The 23,850-nt window shown below is 40.9% G+C and overlaps 1 protein-coding gene and 1 pseudogene across 8 annotated transcripts in view; both read left to right on the top strand.

The window, feature by feature from the left end:
* The window catches only part of Lrrc7 (leucine rich repeat containing 7), a 401,293-nt gene that overhangs the window by 269,906 nt on the left and 107,537 nt on the right, over nucleotides 1–23,850 (top strand). For all 8 annotated transcript variants that reach the window (XM_057793710.1, XM_057793709.1, XM_057793712.1 and 5 more), the window contains one exon: nucleotides 19,905–19,979. In XM_057793710.1, coding sequence (XP_057649693.1) covers nucleotides 19,905–19,979 — 75 coding nt within the window. The remainder of the gene's footprint in view (nucleotides 1–19,904; nucleotides 19,980–23,850) is intronic.
* LOC130889787 (GDP-L-fucose synthase-like) lies at nucleotides 7,235–8,192 on the top strand (annotated as a pseudogene).

The following is a 23,850-nucleotide window of genomic DNA, read 5'->3' as shown; positions in this document are numbered from 1 at the left end:
CCGCTGGAGCCAGATGGAACTTTACCTGGTAATCCTCAGCTACGTGGCAATACATAGATTACTAAAAATGGGTTAAATTAAGATATAAGAGTTAGCCAATAAGAAGCTAGAGCTAATGGGCCAAGCAGTGATTTAATTTAATACAGTATCTGTGTGGTTATTTCAGGGCTGAGCATCCGGGAATAAAATAAGCGGCCACCTCACAATAACAGACACTGGGCCTGACTTGAGCATTTGAAACCTCAAAGCCCACCCCCAGCAGCACACTTCCTATAACAAGGACACACCTACTCCAACAAAGCCATACCTCCTAATAGTGCCACTTCCTATGAGCATGTAGAGGCCATTTTCATTCGAACCACCACATTAGGATATGTTTATTTTTATCAAATTATACTTATTGAAATTTGATTTATGATTACTACAATGTAAGCTCTCCATGGTGTGTAATAAATCGTACTCCAGATCAGTGATTTTTAACCTGTGGGCCTAAACCCCCAGATATCATTGGAAAAAAACAAATACTTACATTGTGAATCATAACAGTAGCAAAATTATACTTATGAAGTAACAATGAAAATAATTTGATGGTTTGGAGTCACCACAACATGAGGAATTGTATTAAAGGGTTGCAACATTAGAAAGACTGAGAAGCACTGCTCAAGATGGATAGTTTTATTCGTTGATATGACAGTGATCTACTCTGTCATCATCATGTTTCTCAAAAAGAAATGCTGACATTTGCTCAACAGAGCCCTGGCTCCACAGCTCAGTATTCGACTGACATCGACATCTTGATATTATCCTAAGTCATGTGACTTCTGTTTTAAAAGTTCCTGCATATGTTTAGTTTCTTGCTCAGCACATCATCTTTTGGATGCAGTTACAAATGTCTTCTTCCAACATCTTCTGAGTAAATTGGGACCATGGGGACCATGGGAGAGGGTTGGAGGGGAGGGAAGAGAAAAGGAGGGGAGCAGAGAAAAATGTAGAGCTCAATAAAACCAATTTAAAAAGACATAAAAAGTCTTCAACAATTAAAACAGTCTCCTACTTCTGTCTACAGGTCATTGAGTTTTAACTTCTACATAACTAATAGATCTGCTTATTAAAAGTACGAAGTTTTCTACAGATCCTTCACGAATTTCTCTGTAACGATTCAAATAGTCTGTGACTTAATTGGTTCCTTGTTCCACAATTTTTAAACAATTTATGCCCCTGAATTTAATTAGATAATTTTCCCTTCAATGTGTTAGTGCTGTAGGTTTATAGAAAAAATTTTGATGTAAAACTTTTCCACTTCTTAAATAAACAGACCACAATAAGGAAAGTGTGTGTGTGTGTGTGTGTGTGTGTGTGTGTGTGTGTGTGTGTGTGTGTGTGTTGATAAAATAAAATGTCTTAGACTGAATATTTTGTCAACAGTGGAAAGCTGTTCTCACAATTGTAAAAACATTCCAAGATGTAGGTACTGGAGGATTCAGCTGGCTTGGGGTCCACCCTCTCTTCTTCCTCAATGCCCTTGTTGTGTTCTTACATGGAAGAAGACAAGGGGACAGAATAAGTGACCTCTCTCAGAAGCTTCTTTTCAAAATGCACCCGTCTATTCATGAGGAAGTTTTTTATCTTGAGATTCAAATGGATTTTGTTTCTGTTTGGTTTTATCTCTTGCTTTTATAAAATTTTAAAGATGAACATTTTAAAAACAGATGAAAATTCTTGTTTTGGAGATACCTGATCCACATAACTGAGAAGGTCGGTGGTTGGCAGACTGTGTGTTCAGGCAGAGTACAATGAAAATATTCTCAGAGAAATTTGAAGCTGTTCAGTACTTTTCTTAATGTCCCTGCATTTAATTGAAATTGACTGGACTACTAATTTATTAAAAGCATGACAGTAAATACCTCTACATTTTCCTAATTTGCCAAGGCTTACTCATTTTTAATTACCTAAAGTAGATGCACACCCGCGGCGAGCGGCATTCACACACCTATTCATTTCCCCCATATGTAATTATGACACACTTCCTACCTCTAATCAAATTTTCCCAATTGTTCTCCTAGTAAAGATTACTTTAAAAGAACAAAATAAGAATGAATCGTTACATAACAAGCCTTCCTATCTTTAGGCATAGTATTTAAAATCATACTGATTAGTAATGCCTCCGTTTCACTGCATGTGGAGCAGTATCAAGACTTTGAATCACATACACATCAGAGACGTTGCCAGAAGTTATTAACCTAACGTGAAAACTTGAGAACTGAAACTCACTTTGGCTGCTATTGCGAGCATATCTTTGTCTATCTCAGTCAGGAGGGCCAGGGGTGCAAACTGTATCAATTGTTTCACAGAAAAAAAAGTTAAAATAAAGAGTTACTAATAATGCCCCCAGAGAAGTGAAAAAAGGAGGAGAGGATCCAGAAGTGGTAGCTCCAGGGAGCAGCAGGTGGAGAACAATGAGAACCTGAAGCTGGGAATGTTGGGAGGAGTGCCTACCTAGGTGCTGTGGCTCTGATGAGCATCACGACTTTTGTGGTTGTCTTTTTAATCACCACGGCATGAAGAAGTGTTGATGATGAAATAATGAGAAGAAGAGTTGAAAATCCCTTATTTTTCCAACTTCTCATTCTCTCCAAGATGCCCCATTTAAAGCAGGTAACGAACAACACAGACCCACCTCTAAAAAAGAAATGTGGTAAACTCCAGATTTCCAAAGGGTGAGTTCCTCTTAGAAAGCTAATAGCTTAATAAGAAGCTTAGTCCTATCCTGAGAACAATAGAAATCCTTGATGACTAAGATTTTGACAACATTTTCTCCAGAAAGTTCTTCCTGGTCTAGCAGAATACCCAGTTCCCACTTGGCACTTGGAATGATTTGGTTATTAAAAGCAAACAGTTTAGTCCATTCTAATTATCAGAATTATGCCTAATAAGCAGGAAATGTTTGATTCAAGCTAGACAGTAATGAAGGTGAAAGAAACACTTCCATTTATCTGAAAAGCATTTTATTACAAGCTGTCTTTTGAGGAATCAATCCCCAGGAGCAATATTAGACAGTCTTCCAAATGGGTTATGTAAGAAACTTCATAATACAAAGCTGGCCATTCCTGCTATGCTAGCTAGTTCTGTATCAACTTGATGTAAGATAGTCATTTTGGAAGAGGAAACCTCAGTTGATAAACTGCCCATTGTGATGTCCTGAGAACGTTGGACTAGAAAAGACATTGAATGCTCAAAGCACAGTGAACTATTCTGGGGACCTTAGAAGATAAGAAGAATGAGGGAAAACAGACAATGGAGGCCTGGTTTGTGAAGTTCCAGAGGAAAGTAAAGACCTTATTAGGGTCATATATCTGGTATTTTGAGTTAAGATTCTGTGGTTCCGTGTCAAGCCTATCTTCTTTTCTTGGAGTACTTTAAATACTTGGTTTTAAAGTAAAGAACTATCTTAAAAACAAACAAACAAAAACAAAACTCTGTAGTTCTAGTCCACTGGGGATGAAGAATCAGCAATGATTAACAAGAGACCAACACCACTGAAATAAAACTTTGGCCTTACTAAACCAATTGATGCTGATTGTTAGCTGGAACTGGGAAATTAGAAGTGGTTAAGAAGAGGCCAGCATCATTGAGGATCAATAAATCCTGGAGTATTTCCTCAGGGTCCACACAGATAAGCTGTAGTACAGAAGGATCTGAAGCAATATCTCATGCTGGCAGATAAACTTGGTAGTGTAAGAATCACCCAGATAGTGATAGATTTTGAAGGCTTGAAAGAGATATGGAGAGCAGCTAAGGCTCGACACCATGAGGCAGAGCTAGAGTCCCTGGAGAAAATCTGGAAGAGCTCATGAATTAAAGTGCAACCTCGGTTGCGGTAGAAGGATCAGGATCAAAGGGGTCATGGAAAGGAGCTGAAGCTTGGCACCATGTGGAAGGTCAGAATCCCTGAAGAGATCTGAAAAGAGGCAGTTGGTAGAAGTACATCCAGACCAGTTGTAGCAGGAGACCCTGGTGTTTTGGAAATGTCAGTACTGTGGGGCTACCACCAAGAACAGCAACAGGTGTGGAGTGGAGCTGGCCTGAGCCTACAAGGTGTGCTTTGTGTGTTGTAGAGAGCCCTTTGGAGCCCAGAAGATCGTGAGTCCCAGAAGTCTGACACTGAGATTTATACAGTTGGGCTTTAGGTTAGCTTTGATATGATTGTGTCTGTGCCCCCCTGGATCTTTATTCGCGTAGTTAAAAAAAAAAAATGTTTACTTTTTATTTTACTCAAGCCAATGCTTATGTAAGACTTTAGAATTTTAGAGAGATTTTTGGGACTTTACAAAGACTTTGGGTATTTTAAAATGGTTGAACTTTTAAAGTGTTTGAATTTTTAAAGACTTTAGGACTTTTAAAAGTTGTGATATTTTATACTGAGTTGTTAATATTCACATACCATCTTGGGGATAAATGTAAAGGGAAAGGTACTAGCTGACTAGTATTGAGTTTGTGTGTCAAATTGATAAGAGGCCAACTGTGCTGGCTAGTTCTGTGTCAACTTGACACAAGGTAGACCCTTTTTGGAAGTGGGAAACTCAACTAATAAAATGCCCCCACTAAATTTGCCTGTGGGCAAAACTTTAGTGCATTGTCTTGATAGACTATTGGCGTGAGAGGGCCAAGCTCACTGTACGTGATGTCACCTTTGGACTGGTGGTCCTGGGTACTATAAGAAAGCCCCTTAAGCAAGTCTTGGGGAACAAACCAGTAAACAGCATTTCTCCCTGGCCTCTGCATTAGCTCTTGCCTCCAGGTTCCTGCTTGACATTTTAGTAAAGCCCTGGAGTTAATAAAGGAGGAAGCTGTATAGATGTGTAATGGAAGGATACCCCATGCTGGAGATGAGTGCACATCTCCAAGACAACAGAAAGGCTGAAGGGTGCAAGACCAAGAGGACACAGTAGAGCGGGAAGAGAAGGTGACAATGAGCCAGGAGTGGGCAAATGAGAAACCCAGACCTTTGGAAAGTGAGTCAGTAAAGCTTTGCTGGGATTCTATTAAATCTTCTTCCTTTTGACATATGTTATACAGTGTTATTGTGGTCAACTTGACTACTATATTAAACATGAACAAAAAGTGTTTCAGGGAGAAAATTGTCAAGGTGGAGTCAAGGAAGCTAGTAAGAAAATTACTGTCATATCTAGACAAGAACAAGAATGCCTGGGGGTCAGAGTGGTAGAAAGGAGAAGGGGTAAATTTCTAAATCAGTTGTGAAGATATTGCCTGTAGATCCCAAGGAGTTTGAACTGTAAATAAAATAACTCCCACTAAGCATCTGAAGCAATTACTGCAGAGCATACAAAGACAGTCCACCAAATCTGTGTCTAGGTATCCCCCACCCTAGGATTTCCTTTCAGACAGCTCCCCAGAATGTCTGTGGATAGCCCATCATAGCATAAGAGAAATTAATGGAAGTTACATTAAAATATCTCACTTTCACTCATCATACCAGGCCTCAGCACATAACTATATTGCTTTCCTGTTGCTGAGCTGGACAGGTAGGAAGGGCATGTACCTTTTGTGTTAATAGACACTGGGAATTTTTCCCTCTCAGCAAAAGTAGTAATCTCCACAGATTTTTGGCGTTCATTAGGGGTATCAATAACTCTGCTTTCCGAGAGAGTCCTTTGGGTTTATAAAGTCACAAATGGAAGATGATATTTTTTTGGGAGGGGGGGTGTTTTGTTTTTTGCTTTTTTGTTTTGTTTTGTTTTGTTTTTCAAGACAGGGTTTCTCAGTCGCTTTGGAGCCTGTCCTGAAACTAGTTCTTGTAGACCAGGCTGGCCTTGAACTCACAGAGATCTGCCTGTCTCTGCCTCCCGAGTGTTGGGATTAAAGACATGGTTTTTGTTGTTGTTGTTGTTGTTGTTGTTGTTGTTGTTTTGGTTTTTTGAGACAGGGTTTCTCTGTGTAGTCTTAGCTATTCTGGAACCCACTCGGTAGGCCAGGCTGGCCTCAAATTCACAGAGATCTGTAGCATGAAGAATAAAAAACCCAGAGACAGAAATTGGGGTTCAATGTGAAAACCAGAAAAGCAAAGCAGCCAAGCCACTAGAGAAGTCTTACCTCTACGAAGGCTGGGCGACCTCAGACTAAGCAAACTAAACCTCTCTCTTCTCTCATTTTATATTCCCTCTAGTGCTCAGATTAAAGGTGTCAACCACCACCACCTGGATTTGTTTCGGTACTGATCTTGTATAGCCCAGGGTAGCCTTGAACTCACAGAGATTCATCTGCCTCTGTCTCCCAAATCCTGGGTTTAAAAGTGTGTACCACCACTGCCTGGCCTCTAGTGGTTTAGCTTTGCCTTCTGATATTCAGGCAAGCTTTATTTATCAACACATAAATAAAATATCACTATAGAGATCCACCTGCATTTGCCCACCAAGTGCTGAGATAAAGGCATGCACACCACCTCCCGGCACTGAAATTTTTAAGACAAATTTGCTTTATTATGTCTACAAATTCTCTCCCACGTTTCTAGCCTCTTGCATTTCCTGCTCACTGGCAGCAGCATTTTCCCAGTTCATTTCTTTACCTTTAGTTTTGGTTTTGTCCTTTGGGCAGGATTTAGGGAGCAATGGTAGACAAATCCCTCTGGTGCCTCGAGTCAGCTTGCTGTTTACCCATGCAGCACACATTTGACCTATGTTTGTTTATGCAGATGTTATGTAAGAACTAGAGATCCAAAGATTAATTAAACACAGTTTGGCTTTTTAGAAATCCAAGCCTATTAAGAGGCATGCAAATGAGTCGGGCAGCTAACTGAAAGCAAGACAGAAAAATAAGATAGGAGAGATGAAAGCTGGCTTCTACTGGGAAAGTCATGAAAAATTCAGAGAAAGTAGAAGGGAAGAGAGGAAGCCTTAGGGAAGGCGCAGCAATGAGAATGTGAGACACCCAGAAAAGCTGTGTGATGGTGGAGCCAGAGACCCACCCTTTTGCAGAATAAAGGGAGAAAGGTGGTGAGAGAATTGCAGTCAAGGCAACAGTGCCCTTAATACCATGAAGCATTCAACCTAACATTCAACATGGATGGCAGCTTCCGTCAAAGGCCAAGACCCTAATGTTCCCATCTGCACATGAAAAAGTACTCTAGGTCCATTTCCCAGAATTCCCTGGAAGAGTCTTGCCCCTTCCACCTGGACCTCAGGAAGCAGCTCTAGAACCCAGAGCAGGTGCAGCCACAATGGGTGAGCCCCCAGGATCCATGGGGATCCTGGTGACAGGGCTCCGGACTGGTGGGCAAAGTCATCCAGAAAGTGGTCGCAGATGGGCTGGCTTACCTGGGGAGGAATGGGTGTTTGTCTCTTCCAAAGATGCAGAGCTGACTGACGCAGCACAAACCCAAGCTCTGTTCCAGAAGGTACAGCCTACCTGTGTTATCCATCTTGCTGCAGCAGTAGGGGGCCTTTTCCGGAATATCAAATACAACTTGGATTTCTGGAAGAATAATGTGCCCATCAAAGACAATGTCCTGCATTCAGCCTTCAAGGTGGGCACTTGCAGGTGCCCTCCCACCTGTTCGCCTGTATCTTCCCTGACAAGACCACCTATCCAATCGACGAGACAATGATCCACAACAGTCCACCTCACAGCAGCAATTTTGGGTATTTGTGTGCCAAGAGGATGATGGACGTACAGAACAGGGCCACTTGAAACAACATGGCTGTACCTTCACTGTCGTCATCCCTACCAATGTCATCTAGCCTCATGACAACATCAACATCGAAGATGGCCGTTTGCTACCTGAGCTCATCCATACGGTGCACCTGGCCAAGAGTAATGGTTCAGCCTTGACTGTGTGGGGTACAGGGAAACCACGAAGGCAATTCATCTACTCTGTGGACCTAGCCTGGCTCTTCATCTGGGTCCTGTGGGAGCACAGTGAAATGGAGTCCATTATCTTCTCAGTAGGCGAGGAAGATGAAGTGTCCATCAAAGCGGCAGCCGAGGCTGTAGTAGAGGCAATGGACTTCTGTGAGGAAGTCACTTTTGATTCAATAAAGTCAGATGGACAGTCTAAGATAGCCAACAATGGCAAGCTTCAGGCCTACTTGCCTGATTTCTGTTTCATCCCTTTCGAGAGAGCTGTGAAGAAAACTTGTGCCTGGTTCACCAACAACTATGAGCAGACCCGGAAATAAAGCATGGGACAAGCAGGTGCTCAGCTGGCAATGCCCAGTCAGTGGTCACCTCAGATCCCACCAAGAACTGAGGCTAGCATCCAGCAACCTAACCCACATGCTGGCCTCTCTGCCAGGTGGCTCCATGGAGCTGTCCAGTAGGGTCCGTGTTTGTCCATCCTCAGAGAAAGGCCAGACCAACACTTTGCTTGTCTGCTTTCACCCCAACTTCTGCATCCATACTGGTCCTGCTGTCCCTTGTGTAGAAACCAATAAAATTGATTTTCATAAAAGGCAATGAAAGAAAAAGTACTCCGATATGAAACTTATCAATAACTGTTTACTACTAACTTACTATAGGTGTCTCAAATTGTGAACAGAACTACAATTTCAGTAGAAACATACAAAAGAAAACAGTAATATGTGAAAGTCATAGTTTAAGAAATATTGTGCTTCTATACCGAAGTGAAAAGGGAAAGAGGTGGCTTTCAGAACATGAGGAGGTAGGAACGTTAGTGTGTGGCTTTGGCTGTGGTCTGGATAAAAGGTAGAGGAATATAGCAGGAGAGGAAAGTGAACTGGAGATAAACAGTCCTGGAAGCTGTTTGAGCACCTTTGAGACACATGGGGAGGGGGAGGGCTAGTCGAGAACTGAAATACAGATTCAGGACTCGAGAAAAGGCTCTGAGCTGCACATTACCTGGGGCTCACTAACAGGGTTGGCCCAAGTGTACAAATAAAGGTATAAAAATTATGCAAAATTTATAGAAAAGCGTGCAAAGTAACAAATGCACAAATAACATAACTGATAACTAACATGGTTTAACAAAACTTTACAGTCTAAGTTCCACAGAGTCAGGATCCCCTCCTTATTTACCACTGTGTCACACATCAGACTCTGACAAACACAGGAAGTGTTGTCAGGGAATAGCTCCCCTTTTCCAGTCTATTTGCCACACAGCATTTGTGGCAGAAGTGAGGGAGGGATCGTGACTTCCCCAAACTCTCTTCAAAAACTCTTCAACAAGCCGGGCGGTGGTGGCGCACGCCTTTAATCCCAGCACTTGGGAGGCAGAGGCAGGCGGATCTCTGTGAGTTCGAGGCCAGCCTGGTCTACAAAGGGAGTTCCAGGACAGGCTCCAAAGCTACAGAGAAACCCTGTCTCGAAAAACCAAAAAAAAAAAAAAAAAAAAAAACTCTTCAACAGCCATACTGTTAACTTGGTCCTTCCAGTTCCTTAACTCTGAATAAATCATTTCATCCTTGTGGTAATGGCCCCATCTGCTGTCACAGCTGAGATCGCCTCTGGCTTTATGGGTAGCTGCTGCTCTTCCCCATTCCAAGTGCCCATTTTTATATGACGGTAGTAAGACAGAATTACAATTTAAGAAAATATTTGAAGCTAATAAGACATAAACATATGCTTGTCATAAGGTTACCCTGGATTGGATCTCTCTATTCACTTTCAGGCTCGAAGATCTCAGCTTAATAATGTCTGTGATTGTCAGCCGTGGCAAGGGGCAGTCTTCTCATCTGCCCAGCTGAGGTCAGCAGAACACAGAAAACCCAGGCGAGGTGTTGTCCTTTTGTTTGTTTGAATCAGACACTGTTTCCATCCTGGGGGACTTACAGAGTATGAAGTACGCCCTTGCCCTTAAGTAAAGTTTATTTAGAGAGACAGGCCACTATTCTGGAGAGACAGGCCACTATAAGCATCTTAAGAAAAGGGCCTATGACCACCTGGTCATCTCACTTCCTGACTATATGGGCTGATCATGGACCACAGTAAATGCTGGGCTACTTGGAATTGGTGTGTTCATGGGATGAATTATGAGTAAAGCAAACGCATTCTTCCAAGTACAGAACTTTGCAGCTCTTGAAAAATGAATTGTATTTACAATGAGTAAAGAAGAGAGAGCATGCTGGTCAGGAGATTGGCAGAATCAAGGGAAAGGGTTGAGGAGCCCACACTGAGGGTCAACAAGGAGCTCAATAAGAGCCAGAGGTAGGGCAGAGGAATAAGACTAGTGGCCCTCCCACTGCATAAGCTCTAATTTCATCTTCATGCAATAAAAGAAAAAGTAAGTATCTTTGATGTGACTTATGACCAACATGGGAGCCACAAAGATGACTTGGCATTTATCCACCACAGTGGCACAAGCAAAATATAAGACTGATACAGAAGTAACCTTTCCAAGTGTCTATTCACAGCTCCACATGAAAGGGGAAAATAAACCAAAGTATATGCTACAAGAAGAAAAATGGGCAACATTTTTCATATGATATCCATAAGAATTCACATATTTAGCAGACTCTTACTAGCTTGCTCATGCTAAATAAAATAAAACTTTAGAAAAAGATAATAACATCCTGCTCACAGATGAAGAAAAGACTAGATTGCTACTAAAAAGGATTATAAATTATATATACATACATATACTAATATATATGTAATATATAATTAAATATACATATATAAATTCCTTTGTTACTAGGACATAGCAGCAGCCCGTATGTCTATGATCAACTCACCCATGCACTCGGTAATCTGTGGGCTGTTGTTAGCAACTGACTGACTGCTTGCAGAGTCTTATGGACAACATGAGGCAAAGACCAAGTTAGCACTTGTTCTTACATGATGTCAAAGGTCAGAGTCATTAAGCTTTCATTCACTCATTCATTAATCCATTCCTTCATTTAGCAATTGTCAGATGAATGGATAAAGCTTCCTGTTGTACTGTTCACACCGAGCAGAGCAGTGTTTACAATGTAGGTGTTCAGTAGAAGTTTATACTTGGTGTAGTTCAGACGACCACACTGAGCAAGCCCTAAGAATACAAGGTGATGCTCACACCAAGCAGAGCAGTGTTTAAAATGTAGGTATTCAGTAGAAGTTCATACTTTGTGCAGTTCAGATGACCACTCTGACTCCTCTCACAGGCCCTAAGAATACAAGGTAAAGCAGAAAGAGAAATAGTGCTGTCCCACTCACCTAGAATTTGGAGGAGAAAACACATTTTAACAATTATGATCAGACTTGTAGGACTCTAGTCATGACATGTGTCTGGAACTTTCTAATGAAATTTGCTTTAGCGAACAAAGGCTCCCCTGGAGAAATGATCTTGAACTGAAATCTGGAGGTTGAGTGGGACTTGGCACAGCAAAATAATAAAATAAAATAAGATAAAATAAAATAAAAGTAATAGTGCCTTAGACAGAAGTAGAGGCAGGACACAAGTGAGGGCAAAAAGCTGGATAAGGTTAGAACATGTGAGGATAGCTCTTCCAGAGTTCTAGAATTATAAATACCAGAAAAATTATGTAGCCAAGAACATATAATATTTAATGATGAAATGCAAACTGGCACAATAAAACTGATATGTTTGTGATTGGCATAGGTAGAAGTTACAGCCCAAAATCTTTTTGCTCATTTGTACTACAAAAGTTTGACTAAACAAGAAAAAATTATTATAATCAAAACAATTGAGCATGTAATTTTTGAGCTGTATAATCTTGATCATTGTAGATTATGACAATAATTATAATTTTACTAACTCACACAGCACCAATTAGCCCTCAAATGGGGGTTCACAAAAGGGTCAGTGCAGCACCATGAGGGTGGCTTAGGCGCACTGATGTAGAACTGTGTTGATGTTAGTACACCTGGCAAATAGTTCATTCAATTCCTGTTTAAAACCAAGTTTTAAAACATGTTATTAATTGGTGTTGTCCACATGAGAGCATTCATACAGAGGAAAGTAAGACTGAGGATGTGAAAGTGATGTGGAAAGAAAGGCACGTTAAAAACATGCAGGGGAGGGCATCCTTTGCTTTCAATAGCGATGACAGAGTGCTTCAGCAGATAGAGTAATAGTATTCAGTCAGCTCATTTAGTGTTTTATTTTGCACTTATGATTATAACATTTGCCACAATCTCTGACTCTGAATTATATATCTATCTCCATTAGTCTGTCCACCCTGTGCACCCAGAGGCAGAAAAGTTAATGCAGACACATGTATTACTCCTGCTTTCATTCAATGAAATGCTTGCTGATCAGTAGATTGGTGACACATTTCCTCAGAGATTTTCTGTTCCAGTAATTGGGCAACATGCATATAGATTCATAGAACAAGCACTTGTGTGCTTGACTGCTTACTTTTTAAAAATTCCCATTCTGAGCTGCAAAGTGCTCATTGAGCAGCAGTGTCTCATGGTTCATAGGTATCTTGTTTTCTCTGTGCATCTCCGTGACCTTCAGGGGTCACTGCCAGTAGTTTTGCAACAGGTACATGGTTAAGTGCAGGGATTCAGAGAGGCATGCCTTGCTCCAGAGCTGTGACTGACAGTGTGAACTCACAGATAAGGTAGGGTGAGGAATGTGTATTAACGCACCAATGAGAAAGTAAATGATTATTTTTCCTTTATTGAACTATCTAAATAGAAAAAAATAGTTCTTTGGTGCAGAAGAAATAAAAGTTTCTATATTTTTGGAGGTTAGCTTTTAGGAATGTGTAGCAATAAAAATGCTTATAAAGTATATCTAAATATTCTGAGTATTTCAAACATTGAGATGAAGAAAACTAGTCTATAACAGAAGCCATATAGCTTGCTCCAAATATATCTTTCACTAATGAGCACCTACACATTACCTAAAGGTTCTAGAACCAAACATTGCCCTGGCAAGTACAAATTTTCTGTCTTGAAAGAACAACCCTGGAGTTTCCTTAATCGATTAGCTGTGACGTTAAGTTATGTTTATACATTGACATTTTTATTCCTTGTGCTCTTTTTGTATGATGTTGCCAGGTAGGCACCAAGTCTGACTTACACAGATGACTTCTGGATTCAGTTCCAGTATGGAGGGGATAGAGACTTCCACAAGTCTCTTTCCATGCTGTGTCAGGACAGGCTTAAGAGTGGACAGGAGGCTGAGATGGAACAGGCACAACACTTCTGCCATGTTCCTATGAAGAACGACAGGAGGCAGAGAATGGATAGAAAGAGCAGCAGAGGCAATGATGAATGAAACGGGGGTTTACATTACTGGACGGTGCCTGGTGGAGACCTGGCTAGGAGCTGAACTCAAGACTGGAATCTCTAGAGACAAGGAAATGTTGAGAAGAGATCAACAGACCAAAAGACAGGTGATAAAGGAATACAAATTTGGGAAGGCTAGATGCAGTGAATGAGAATAAGAAAAGTTGCTAAAAGCACATAAACACATGGCACTAAATTCAAACCAGATACACACCCAGCTCAATCCTATGTAGGCCAATTTATGCCACAAAAATGTAATTTTGTTGGGGAGGGGCAATGTTTGGGTTTTTTGTTATTATTGTTTTGTTAGGGTTTTTATGTTCTGATGTTGTTTGTTTTTGTTTTGTCTTATTTTTAAGTCAAGATCATACTCTGTACCTTTAGCAAAAGTAGTAGGATTTGAGGGGTGAACTACTATGCCTGGCACCAGATAAAGATAAAAGGAAATCTGTGCAGCATGAGAGATGTCTTGGCTAATTGTCTTTGAAATGTATCTGCTAATGCACATGGGACACTAATCTCAAGTTTCAGATGCTTAGAGTCAGTCAGCTTGGGCTGTCACCACTTCAGGGAGCAGTAGTGAGGGTGCGGGGAGAATAAAGAGATGACACTTTGGACAAGGGTAAAAAAAATCTTCATCTTCAGAGCGAGAGACGATTTCCTGGAGGACATTTGTTGAATAGCGAGCATCCGGTCCCCACTTGAGGCATTTGTCAGGAGTATAAAGGGAAGTCAATAGCCAAATTGTAGCTTTTGCCAACAAATCTTGGTACAGTGAAGAGGGGGCAGAAAGTCCTGTTGAACCCATGCTAAACTCAAAAAACTGTGCCAAGAGTTTGCTAAATAGATATGCTGAGAAACTGTTCGTAATGCATCTATGCTTGGGAAGGAAGAAGAGAGGCCAATAGAGAATAACGACAGTTGGTGATAAGATGCACTGGTAACCACTGTATGGGTCTTCTGGGATGCTGGGCTAAGTTAAACGGGCTTATAAGAAGGGCTGGTTAACAAACGGTGTCTTCACAGCTGAGACTGTAGGAATGATAACGATCATTGCTATGACCATCTGTGTGTTATCTTAAGAGAGTGACTAAAAAGAATTTGAAGAAACTATCAGTTTTGAGCATGGGTTGCTTCTCTGTTCAATTCAGATGTGTTTTCAAGAGCATTCCCACAGATAAGCTGCTTTGGGGGAGTGGGAAACAAAAGTGACAAGGGAGTTCAGACCCAGGCTTCCTCCATGCCAGAATATCAACAGCAGGAAGGAAGTCTGTGCCCAGTCGGGGACCAACAAATAGCTCAGGATGACCAGATGGCAGTAGTAGGGCATAAAAACTGCAGGAAATGGGGCTTTTCATGCCTACAGGATTCAGGGAGAGGACATGAAGTAAGCACAAGTCAGATATGACATTTTCTATATAATCTAAGATTTGTAATCTTTCGGTCATGGAAGACTTTACAAACAGGAGTGAGGACATTGGCATAGCTCCAACTGCAGTGAATAGAGAAACTGGAAGATGTAAATGGCTGCAGTTTTGAGAGAAAGAAAATAAAACCAGTTCACAATATGTGAGGAGAGTACATTTCTTACACGATTTTGACTCTTAAATTTAGAGTCTTGCTAGGTCAACAAATCTGAGGTCTAAGTGGATGGCGGTGCTATAAAGTCTGGAACCAGAATTGCTTTTCGTGACCAAGCTAGGAAACATGAACTACCTGAACTTAACTCCCAGGGGGACTACTCTGTGTTGTTATTTCTCCATTCTGGGGTATAGTAGGACCTAATGAATGCTGAGTGAATTTGTCAAAGAATTCAAAACAAAACTCTGGTATCTGACCTCTCCCTACGACAAGTCTGCCTAAGGAACACCTTGTGCATGTGAACCACCTGTCATCTTCCCCACGATGATTCTCGGCTCCTGAAATATGGTCGCCTTAATTCGCATAACTTTCAGGTCAAGTTAGCGTTCCTCGTGTTAGTTATATAACTTGGGGTACATTCATTGGTCCCTTTAGGCTCCTGTCCCTATGAAATGGAGATTAAGGCTAACTCACCAACACTGAGCACCAAGTGGTTTGGACGTGGATAAGCCATTTTCCGCAAAGGCTCATCTTTCAGGAGGTTAGTCTCAGCGTGACAGTGCTGAGGGGTGACTGAACCTTTCAGAGACAATGCCTGACTGGAGATAATTAAGTCACTGAAGGCCTTGCCCTTGACAGAAATTAATGTAGTTCTCAGATGGAAATGAGCTGGTTCCCAAGAGAACAAGCTGCTGTAGCGGAATCCAGCTTGTACTTTCCCTCCCTTCATCCTGTGGTTGGTTCTCTTTCTGCTTCTTCTATGTTGTGATACAGCCAGAGAGACCCTGAAGATATGGAGGCCTGCAGCCACCAGAATTGGGAACTTGGTAAATCTCTTTACTTCATAGATTACCAAACCCTGGATATTTTTCTGTAACAATAGAATTGGATTGATGCAAACAGAAACTCTCAGAACTCTCCCCATGACGGTACGGCTGCTCTCATCACCAGTACTGATGAAGAATATGAGCCAAGAAAGTGACAGCTGGGTTCTGCCCACCCCAAAGCTAGTGTCCTCAATGTTATTCCTGCTGCCCACCAGCAATGACACCTCCCTCAAAGATTGCTTAAAATGCATTAGTGAAAACAATCTGTTGAAAAATACCTTGACGGTGTTGATGTTGGTGTTGATGCTGAGTTGATGAAGTTTTCCAAACATGCATAAGCCTCAAAGCATCACATAAATTGAGTATGGTGGCACATGCCAGTATCAGGTATCGAGGCCAGCCTGGTGTTTTTGAAGCCCTATCTCAAAAACACAAACAAAAACTTTTAAAAGTGTCTTACTATAATGAGTGCCCAACAAGTGTTAGCTTTTGTTGTTGATTATTTTATTATTAATGCTATCCTAGGCAGCTACATGTTTATTTGGTAGAGGGGTCACTGTATCTGAAAAGGGATTAGATTATTTCCTTTGGACACATCTAACTGAACAGTCCCTATCCACTGATGCAGACTTTATTCTGTCCCTGTGACTCTGATAATTATTTCTGGTCCACCTGTGGAATCAGATGAAACCAGTCCTGCTTTCTTATAACATTTCTGCTATATTTAAAGATGAGTGTCTGGAAGCAACAACTAAAAATTGGGACCTCCTGAAACTGAGAAGCTTATGTAATGCAAAGGACACCGTCAACAAGACAAAATGGCAGCCTACAGAAGGGGAAAAGATCTTGATCAACCCCACATCAGACAGAGGGCTGATCTCCAAAATATACAAAGAACTCAAGAAATTGGTCATTAAAAGAACAAATAACCAATAAAAAAAAATGAGGTACAGACCTAAACAGAGAACTTGCAACAAATTAATCTAAAATAGCTGAAAGGTGCTTAAGGAAATGCTCAACATCCTTAGCCATCAGAGAAATGCAAATCAAAAAAACTCTGAGATTCCATCTTACTGTAAGAATGCCAAGACCTAAAACACTGATGACAGTTTATAATGGAGAGAATGTGAGGTAAATGGAACACTCCCTTTGCTGGTGGGAGTGCAAACTGGTACAGCTGCTTTGGTTATCGGTATTGCAATTTCTCGGAAAATTAGGTAACAACCTACCTCAAGCCCCAGCAATACCATTTTTGAGTGTATACACAAAGGATGCTCAGTCATACCACAAAAACATGTGCTCAATTGTGTTCATAGCAGCATTGTTTGTTATAGCCAGAACCTGAAAACAATCTAAATGTCCCTCAACCAAAGAATGAATAAAGAAAACGTGGTACATTTACAGAATGGAGTATTACACCATGGGGAAAATGATGGCATCTTGAAATTTGCAGGCAAAACAGATGGATCTAGAAAACATCATATTGAGTGAGGTAACCCAGACCCAGAAAGACAAATATAATATGGACTCACCCATAAATGACTTTTAGATATAAATCAAAGAAAAACCAGCCTATAATTGACAACCTCAGAAAACCTAGACAACAAAGAGGACCCTAAGAGAGACTTACATAGATCTAATCTACACAGGAAGTTGAAAAAGACAAGAAATCCTGAGTAAATTGAGTAAATGGGGATCATGGGAGAGAGTAGAAGGGGAAGGGCAAAGAAGGGAGGGGATCAGAGAAAAATATATAGCTCAATAAAATAAATAAATAAAAGACACCATGGAAAATTAAAAAAAAAAAAGATGAGTGTCTGTGGCAACCATTCTCCACTCCAGACCACATGGGCCACCTTAGCCATGTGTCCTCTAGTGCTATCTCCAGACATGCTGCATACCTACACTTTGTTGAAGATATCTTTGCAGTTGGTCATCCAGAGGAAGCAAACTCTGTCACTCACGCATGATCTCCTGGAATCTACAGATGAGGACATTCAAAGAAACAGACACAAGCCAGCCCCGCCCTTGTCTGATTTTATTCCCAGGTGCTACGGCATCTTCTTGTGTGGAGGGGTTGTCTGTAGAGTGAATGGATTCACACTGAACATCAAGCTCACTCTAGACTTAAATTCTCAATTTTGTTCACTGCTTCTGAGCTTGGTCTAGGCACAGAAGACTCCACACGGGCCTCTACTGTTACTTCTTGAGAACTGGTCAGCATTCCTGCATCTTCAGATCTTTGTTATGCTAATTTTTATCATTTCACATATTGGTGCTCCTTCCCCACATCATGTTATCTTTTCCCTATTCCATCAATAGACTCATCTGAGCATTTAACTGGGATATATTAAACTCATAGACATTAAAATATTCGTAAGAGCTTATGGCTTAAAGTATTTCAATTAATTATGAATCAATTACATTTTCTCAGCATCGCCTTTCATAATTGTCACTAGAATACCTATTTGTTCTCTCAACAATTACTGAAACATAACATCATTTTCTTCCTATATATTAATGCAAATGGATGTATTAAAACAAGGCTCTAAATTTTTATGAGCATTTTAGTAGGATTGATTCTGAAACAAAGCAGAGAAGAATAAAATTAATGTAACCTTGAAAAAGGCTCAGACCCTATGGAGGTGACCTTTCCGTCTCCGAAGAAATTAACTGAAGAGGTTAGACAATCTCAAGGCATGTTGTACATCACGACTGAGAGAATCATAAGTAGGCTTTTCATCAAGTGCTGAGCAATTTCATTCATCCAATTTTGCGTATCGGGGTTTCAAATGAGGGCTATGAAATTCATGAATAAAACATTTGCCACTTGTGAGAGCCAAAGGGCTTGTAATAAAGCAAGTGTGTTGTTAAATAAAAGATTTAAGTAAGAGTGGAAGAAAGTTTCTTAATCTGAAGTTAGGTTTCCTTTGTATGTTGCAGATTTTTAGATGTTCCCCCCAAAACTGAAAGGGCAAATAGTGAAAAACAATTTAAGGACCAGCGGTCTGAGCATTCAGAAGAAACCAAGTCATTTGTAAAACTGCATCTAGTAAATTCTTGCTGGAGATTGGAATAAAATTTCCAACATTTAAAAAAATGGCTTCCATTTTCTAAGGGGTGTGTGTAAAGCAACATTCTTAGCATTATTATAAAATCAAAATACCAATCAATTCTGAAAAACATTGATGACGCTGTACATTCTACATTATCACATATCTGGAAGCTTAATTCTTTACTTTAAAATAAGCATTCTGCTATTGTGCACATTTGCTTTAGCCTTTACTAAGTCCTAAAATCATACGTGTACCAAGAAATGTTTTAAAATAATTTTTTATAACTATTTATCAGTAAAGTCCTAATTTTCATACCTACTGTGTAGATCTATTTACCCAGCATCACCTAGGTTTCTCGGGCAAACAGGGCTTGGGGATGGGGAAGTCTAACCAGCCCGACCTACACAGAGAAGTGACTCATAAGTCAGTTCATAAACAGTGGTTCTTAGGTGACAAAAATGAGGGATAGAAAGAAAAAGGCTCTGACCATCATGTCACAGCTCTTCAATGTTGTGTGCCCGTGGGCATATGTGTGCGGTGCACAGACACACAAAATAAGAACGGTTTGTGTGCAAAGAGCTACCATAAAGGTACAGTGTTACAAAAGAGTAGTGCCTTGGCTCCCAAATGCTGATGTCACTTGGGCTGGAGAGATGGCTCAACAGTTAAAAGTACTGACTGCTCTTTAGAGGACCCAGATTCAATTGCCATCATCCACACTGAGTCTCAAAACTGTCTGCAACTCCATTTCCCGTACCAGGCTTTCTAAGCTCCACAAGTACTGCATACATATGGTGCACAGACATGCAGGTGCACATACATGCATACACATACCTGCACATACATGCAGGCAGAACACTCAAACACATGAAAATAGATAAAAGTTAAAATCGTTAAAAGAAAAGAGCTTGTCTTATGTGAAGAATAAACTCCCCAAGTAATTAAAGAACAATTAACAATATAAAAGATAACAGAACCATATTAAAGAAATAAGTTAATGTCCCTGGGTAATAGGTCTTAATTTTTGAAATTTGAAATTTTTCTGATAATTTCCAGGTAATTCTAGGTCCCCTATTCCTATACTGGATTTTTTGGAGGTCTATTAAACTTGCAAATTTTTAGACTAATAATAAATTCCTAAACAAAAGCTCAAGATTCAAGAAGTGACATCTAATGTGATCAGGGAAAACTGATTTAGTTTGTCTCTTCTCTCTCTCTGCCTCTCACCCAGCCTGAAGTTCTGGATCAAATACAGAATTTAAGGGAGCTATGGATGGATAACAATGCATTGCAAGTGCTGCCTGGGGTACGTAAGCTTTGCCATGAGTGTGTTCTGACCTGCTGCAGGTTGGTTATGTTTTTAATTATTAATCCCACATCTCCATTCTCAGTGGTTGGAAAGCAAATTAACACTTTTTGAGGTTTCATTTACCAAGTGCTTCATATGAAATTGTTTTAAATATTCTATGTTTATCATGAACTGCAAAAACAGAAAAGCTGAGATTTCCCTTGATGTCCCTTATTCTTCTCACTGGGTTTAAAAAGCTGATAAGTTCTTAGTTGAATTTTTAACACATTTTGTTTTACAAAAGCAACCTTATGCTAACAGGCAACAGTACAGCTGTTTTTCCTCTTGCTGTTAGAACTCTTCTACAAAGCAAATGGCTTTCTCTGCTTCTTCTCTGGTAGAATCTTTATACCTTTGGAAATCACAAGGATTGCGTAGCATCCAATACAAGCTGACCAGACTCGGGTTTTCCTCCTGTGGTAGGGTGGCTCCATGACCCTTCCTGGAGCAGGTTTGCCTGTTGCCTTCTGCAGGTAGACTTCTGCTGAAGTCCCCACCACCTGCCTTTTCTGGCCACCTCAACATGCATGTTGGTGTTTTCACTGGACTAAGAGTCCAGGCAAGTGGTGGGAATCATTTTTTCATTCAGACCAGAGGTTTCAATATTTCCTCAAAGCAAATTTTACTCTTCTTTTGAATTTTCTTTAAATTAATTCAAGGGAGCAAGCACATGACATTTGTTCTCTGTGAACAAACACGAGGCCATGCAAAAGGAGATATCTGGGCAAAGACTGAGGAAAGAACATTTTTAAATTTGAAAGGGCTGCATCTACAGCATCACAGACATAAACAGAAGTCGGTACATCTTGTACTTACAAAATTGTTTGCTAATGTGATCAGAGAATCACAAAGATCATACAATCAGCTCCCTCAATTATACTGTTGGGAAGACTTACATAAGAGTAATTCCACAAATGAAAATGTATGAATTTAAGTGATTTGTTAATTTTATTTATTTATTTTTGTTCTGAAACTAACTCTGTAGACAAGGCTGACCTCAAACTCAGAGATTCACCTGCCTCTGCCTCCCGAGTCCTGAGGTGAAAGGTGTGCACCACCATGCCTGGCTCGTGTAATTTTTTAATAATCCGTTGTTCTGATGTTTCATTGGCAGCTGTTGCTGTTTACTTGGTAAATTTTATTGGAGGCAAATACAGAGAGAAAGCCACAGTCTGTACAGGACTGAGTCACAAGCACTGCTTCCGACATCCACAAACTGTCTTAGCACTTATCCCTGTGAATGAAAGAGGCCAGCGTATGTACAGTCCTGGAGAACGCAGATAAAATGCCTCTTAGCTCCTGAGCAGATATGGAAAAGTCAGAATGTTACTTAGATGCAAGTTCATACCAGCTTCTTGAATATATTCATTTCCACAAAGCTACTTCCTTTGCATATACTGGGCCAGGCATTGCCTAGCTGGCTTATAAATATTCACTCTTCGGGTCCTCAGAGAAACCCTATGAGAAGGTTCTGAGCTGCTCAGGATCACAGAACCAGTAACCCTGGGCCTGTGAGGCAAAGCAGCTGCTTCTGTACAGCGATGCCTGACCTCACAGTGTGTCTGACAGTGCAGTCTCCGGAACCTGCAGAAGGCACAGGTGAGAACTGGAGTCATGGCACTTTCCGCAGTGGTGACGTGTGCAAACACCAAATGTGCAAATGAGTGAATGGTGAGACCACAATCTTGTCCAACCTCTTTTGAAACTTCTGCATCTAATCCAGTAGCTCAGCTGTGGTCCATGGATAACGTTATTTAGTATGCTTTAATTTGACATTTTGCAAAGCGCTATGTGTAACACCCCACTCCTCCCAGCTTATGTGACCTTGGCCTGCTATCCAGTTCTATGTGACCTTGACTGGCTGCTCATCTCCTGTGCAGTCAGAAGTGCTACCTGTCAGTCATCCTCAAAAATAAATCACCCTTCGTATTTGCCGTGAAAAGATGTGGGAAAAAAGCAAATCCACTTTTTCCTTTGCTCTTGCATCCTAACATATTAAAATACACTTTTAGAAGCCTAGACTCTTGTTTTTCACTCATTTTTCATACCTCAGAGAGGTAAACAGAACAACCAAGTATTTCATCCATCTTACAAAACTCCATCTTACAATTACCAATCTAAAGTTAATGCAGAAAACTCTAACCAAGTGGTGCATGAACTTCTGTTGTTTCTAAATAGTCTGGCATCCCCCTCATCTGTGATTTCCATTCTTCCCATCTGTCGCTCATTCCCCCACCATGGATTCATCCGCACCTAGAGTGGTGTTGGACCAGGTTGACCTTCTCAAGACCTTTACTGCAGGATAAGGTGCTGGTAGAAGGTTTGAAAGACTCAAAGTTAAATACCCCAGTGTTGCTTGTCTTCCACAAAATGTTTGGAAACTACACAACAAATGCAGGTCAATGCAGGAAATAGCAGCATGGAGAGCAGCTTCAAGGATGAAAGCCTTCTCCTGGTTAAAGGACAGAGAAGGGCATACAACAGAAAACCACACAGGATCCTTTACGTCTGGAAAAGAGAGGGCTACCATGGCTCATGCATCCTTGGGGTGGGACATCAATAGGAAAGTAGCAGATTCTATCAAGTGAAATTCTTCTGAGCTAGGGAAAGACACGTGCTGCTTTCTTTCCCTCTGTTCTGGAGGGCCGGCTCCTCTAAGATCTGCTGCCACACAGCTTCACAGGGATCTAAAGATGCAGGATGGGGCCCTGAGTTAATGAGGGGTGTGGAGGAAAGGAGAATCTTTAGTCCAATCCAAGCAGATTCAGTTTTATCTCCAGCCCTCATTCTCACAGCAACCTGGGAAGGTCACACAGAAAGCGTGTGTTTACGTGTCGTTCAGGAATAAAGAACTTTATTCGTCAGCTTCTGGAAACACTGTGTGCAGCCTCTCTGGCCTCTTCAGATTCCCTGTTCTGATGAAAGCCTCCTCACTCAAGGTCAAAGCCCCACTCCGGGTAACCTTCTTCCAATTATCCACAAATGCAGGGGGCAAAGACCTAGTCCCTCAGCCCCTGCTCAGACACCTGAGGGTTGTGGGGCTCAGCCACAGAATTTTTGGGAAACTTTGCTGAGGATTTCCTCACAACTGCCTCACAGGCCTGAATGCAACACAAACTTCAGTAACGCTTATTAAATCTATTAATGTGTCATGTTTTTCCAAGCTTCTCCATAAGTATGAGAGTTGTTCTTTCTTGCAGGTTCCCTCTTTTCCTTTTTTGTGTGCTACTGTGAGTGTGTGCATACATATGTACACACATGTAGAGCCCTGAGATGAATATTAGGTGTTCTCCTTAATCAGTCTCCATCTTAAGCTTTGAGACAGCATCTCTTGCTATACCTAGAGCTTACTGATTCAACTAGGCTGGCTCACAGGCATGCCTCTGCCTCCCTAGCTTTAAGATTGCTAGTATTTATCACCATGCCAGGCTTTCTGCATGGGTGCTAGGGATTGAACTGGGGTACTCAGGCTTCTCCAGCAGGCACTTTACTTACTGAACCATCTTGATACCTTTGGTTCCCTCTTTCTTGACAAATGACAACTACTTGATAGTCTTTGTCCTTCCCCCTTTCTTCTGTGGTGTTTCCCACATGAATTTTCTTGTGCATATCAAGACTGTCTTTAATTGTTTCTTTGGGTATTGCCTTCACTAATGTAAACTCCCTAAAGATAAAAACCTTGTTTTAACTATGATGGTGTTGAACAGTTGTGATCACAGACCTAGGATGGAGGCAACAGAAATGTTTTGGCAACAATAATTGGTTTCAAAATTTTAAAATGCCTTTGTCTTTATCCATACAAGTTTCTTTCCAGACTGGCTCATGATGC

Source organism: Chionomys nivalis, chromosome 18, assembly GCF_950005125.1.
Source record: "Chionomys nivalis chromosome 18, mChiNiv1.1, whole genome shotgun sequence".
NCBI lineage: Eukaryota > Metazoa > Chordata > Mammalia > Rodentia > Cricetidae > Chionomys > Chionomys nivalis.
This window is presented reverse-complemented; position numbering and strand designations above follow the sequence as displayed.